General features: G+C 59.9%; 1 protein-coding gene across 1 annotated transcript; it reads right to left on the bottom strand.

The window, feature by feature from the left end:
* Positions 1-545: 545 nt before the first annotated feature.
* Positions 546-1,935, bottom strand: CERS1 (ceramide synthase 1; the record flags this gene model as incomplete). The annotated part of the gene is made up of 3 exons (XM_010080564.1): positions 1,775-1,935; positions 1,152-1,332; positions 546-707 (listed from the first exon to the last, which is right to left on the bottom strand). Coding segments are annotated over exons 1-3 (458 nt in total), but the record flags the coding sequence as incomplete, so codon positions are not given.
* Between the last annotated feature and the right edge of the window lie 454 nt (positions 1,936-2,389).

Raw genomic sequence — 2,389 nt, 5'->3', positions numbered from 1 at the left:
CTCGTCTGGTCTGGACGAGGGGAACGGCGCTGGAAGGTTTTCTCAGTCCTGAGCATCCCCAGTTATCAATAAACCCCTTCCCTGCTCCTTCCCTCTACCCAGGGCTCTGCTGCTCCCCAGGCTTTTCAGAGCAGGGGGGACGGGGACAAAGGGACAAAGGAGGAGTGACAACCTGACGGTTACCCATCTCTGTTGTTCATCTTTTATTTTTTTTTTAATTTTTTTTTCCCCTCCTGCCTTGCCCCCAGAGGAGCAGCAAGGCTGGAACCTGGGGCAGCCCCACGTCCCTTCTCGCTGCTCAAACCGAGGGAGTGAGAAAAGGGGAGCGGCTCCTCCTCCCTGGGGGTCATTTGTCACCCTGCAAGCGACAATTCGCAGGCACTTGTGTGGTGACAGACGCACGGTGACTACAGATGGATTCCAAGCCCAGCATGGGGCCGGGCTCTGCGGGAACCTCTGCCCAAAGGGGTCCCGTCCCCGTGGGCACAATCCGGGCGCTGTACCCCAGGGGGGTGCTGGGAGGGGGGTCAGGGGGACAAACGCACCAGCTGACGCTGAAGGTGAGGCAGCCGATGTTGGAGATGACGTCGTTGAGGCGATGATAGACGCCCCCCCGGTGCTTGAAGTAGACGTTGAGCTTGGTGAACTCCAGCTGCACGTCGTTGACGTCATGCAGGAAGAGCACCAGGATGCCCACGTTGTGGTACCTGCGGGGAAAAGGGGGGGAAGCAGGGAGATGTGCATGGTGGGGGGTGGATGGTAGCATGCCCATGGTCCATCCCACCAGGGAATAACCCAGATGAGCCACCCTGGCGTGGAACCGCGGCTGCAGGGCGAGGCTGGCACCACGCTGCGTGTCACGAGCGCTGGGGTTGCTGCAGGAGCACAGGGCAGGGAGAACCCACCCCAACCCATCAAGAACCATTGAATCATGAAGGTTGGAAAAGACCTCAAGGATCATCAAGTCCAACCATCAACCCAACACCACCCAACCCGCTAACCCATGTCCCGAAGCACCACATCGACACGTTTCTTAGGCATCCTGCTGCATCCCGTGAGATGCAGGTGAGCACGGGAAGGCTGCAGGTGTTGTGCTGTGCCGAAGGCTGGCCCGGATGCACTGGAGAGGGGCAACGTCACGGAGAACTCACCTGAACGCGTAGGAGAAGGCGATGAGGGTCAGCGTGACGACGTGGTGGAGGAGCATGACCACGGAGTCCTTGCGCCACGTGTCCATATAGGCGGTGGCGTAGATGGAGTGGCCGTAGAAGCTGCACTGCAACAGGTAGGCGATGGCGATGTCCGTGGGCACGTCCATGCCCTTCTTCCAGCCTGGGGAGGGACAAAGAGACGCGGGTGAGCCCCGAGCCACCAGCACAGAGCCTCCATCGGCACCAGCTCCCTTCCAGGAGCTCATCGCAGGTGCAAAGGATGGAGAGGAACCCACTTATCCTGGCTCCCAAACTCTGCCTTTAGCTGCAGACCCACTCCCTCTCCTAGATCGAAGCGAGAAGCCTTAATTAACTTCTCTCCTGCTTTAATTGCTCCATCCCATTCCCCTCCGGAGCCGACACATCCCAGCCCCGCCGGCTGCAGTAGCCACTAGGTGACTCTCTCCATAATGAAACGACCGCAGCCAGCCCGCCGTGCACCCACAGCATCCCAGAAAAGGCAATTTAGGGGCTCAGGCTTCTTTTTCGCCCACCCCAACCCAGACATCCCACGAGCCTGGACATCCTAACCCATCCCCGCTTCTCCCTGTTTCTTGCCGTACCGTAGAAGACGGACGGCGGGTCGTGGAAGAAGGGGTAGTCGGTGAAGAAGAGCAGGTAGATGCCGTAGGACCAGGATATCGTGTAGAAAAGCAGCTTCCAGGCGCTCTCAGGCATCTTGGCGGCATCTTTCGGCTGCAGGTTGCACCATTCCCCGAAGGGCTGCAAGGAGAGGGGAGAAGGATCGTCACACGGGGGGAAAAAACGGGGCCATGGGGAGCCCGGGGCAGGGGGCAACGCATCGCCGGGAGGCTCGAGCCCTGGACACTGTGAGCACCAGAACCAGGGTCAGGAACCCCATTCTTCTGGCTTTTTTTACAGCATGAATGAGGAGGTCAAAGAGGCTGAAGCTGTGAAAAAACCACGAGATCCTCAGCCTTGGCCATGCTGGAAAGCTGCAAAAGCAGAGGGAGGGCAGGAGCCTGGGATGCGCATCCCCCAGCCTGGGCCCCGCTCCACCACCCGCACCCCGGCGCTGACCACGGCCGGCTCCTGCAGAACAGGGTCGATATCTCATAAAATCCAAACCGAGTCCCGTCCGCAAACCCAGGAGAGGAACCTGTAACCATCCCGTCCTGTGCGCACGGACCCTGCGGCGCTGCCAGCTCCCAGAAAAG

The sequence above is a fragment of the Pterocles gutturalis genome, unplaced genomic scaffold (assembly GCF_000699245.1).
Source record: "Pterocles gutturalis isolate BGI_N339 unplaced genomic scaffold, ASM69924v1 scaffold23284, whole genome shotgun sequence".
Lineage (NCBI taxonomy): Eukaryota > Metazoa > Chordata > Aves > Pterocliformes > Pteroclidae > Pterocles > Pterocles gutturalis.
This window is presented reverse-complemented; position numbering and strand designations above follow the sequence as displayed.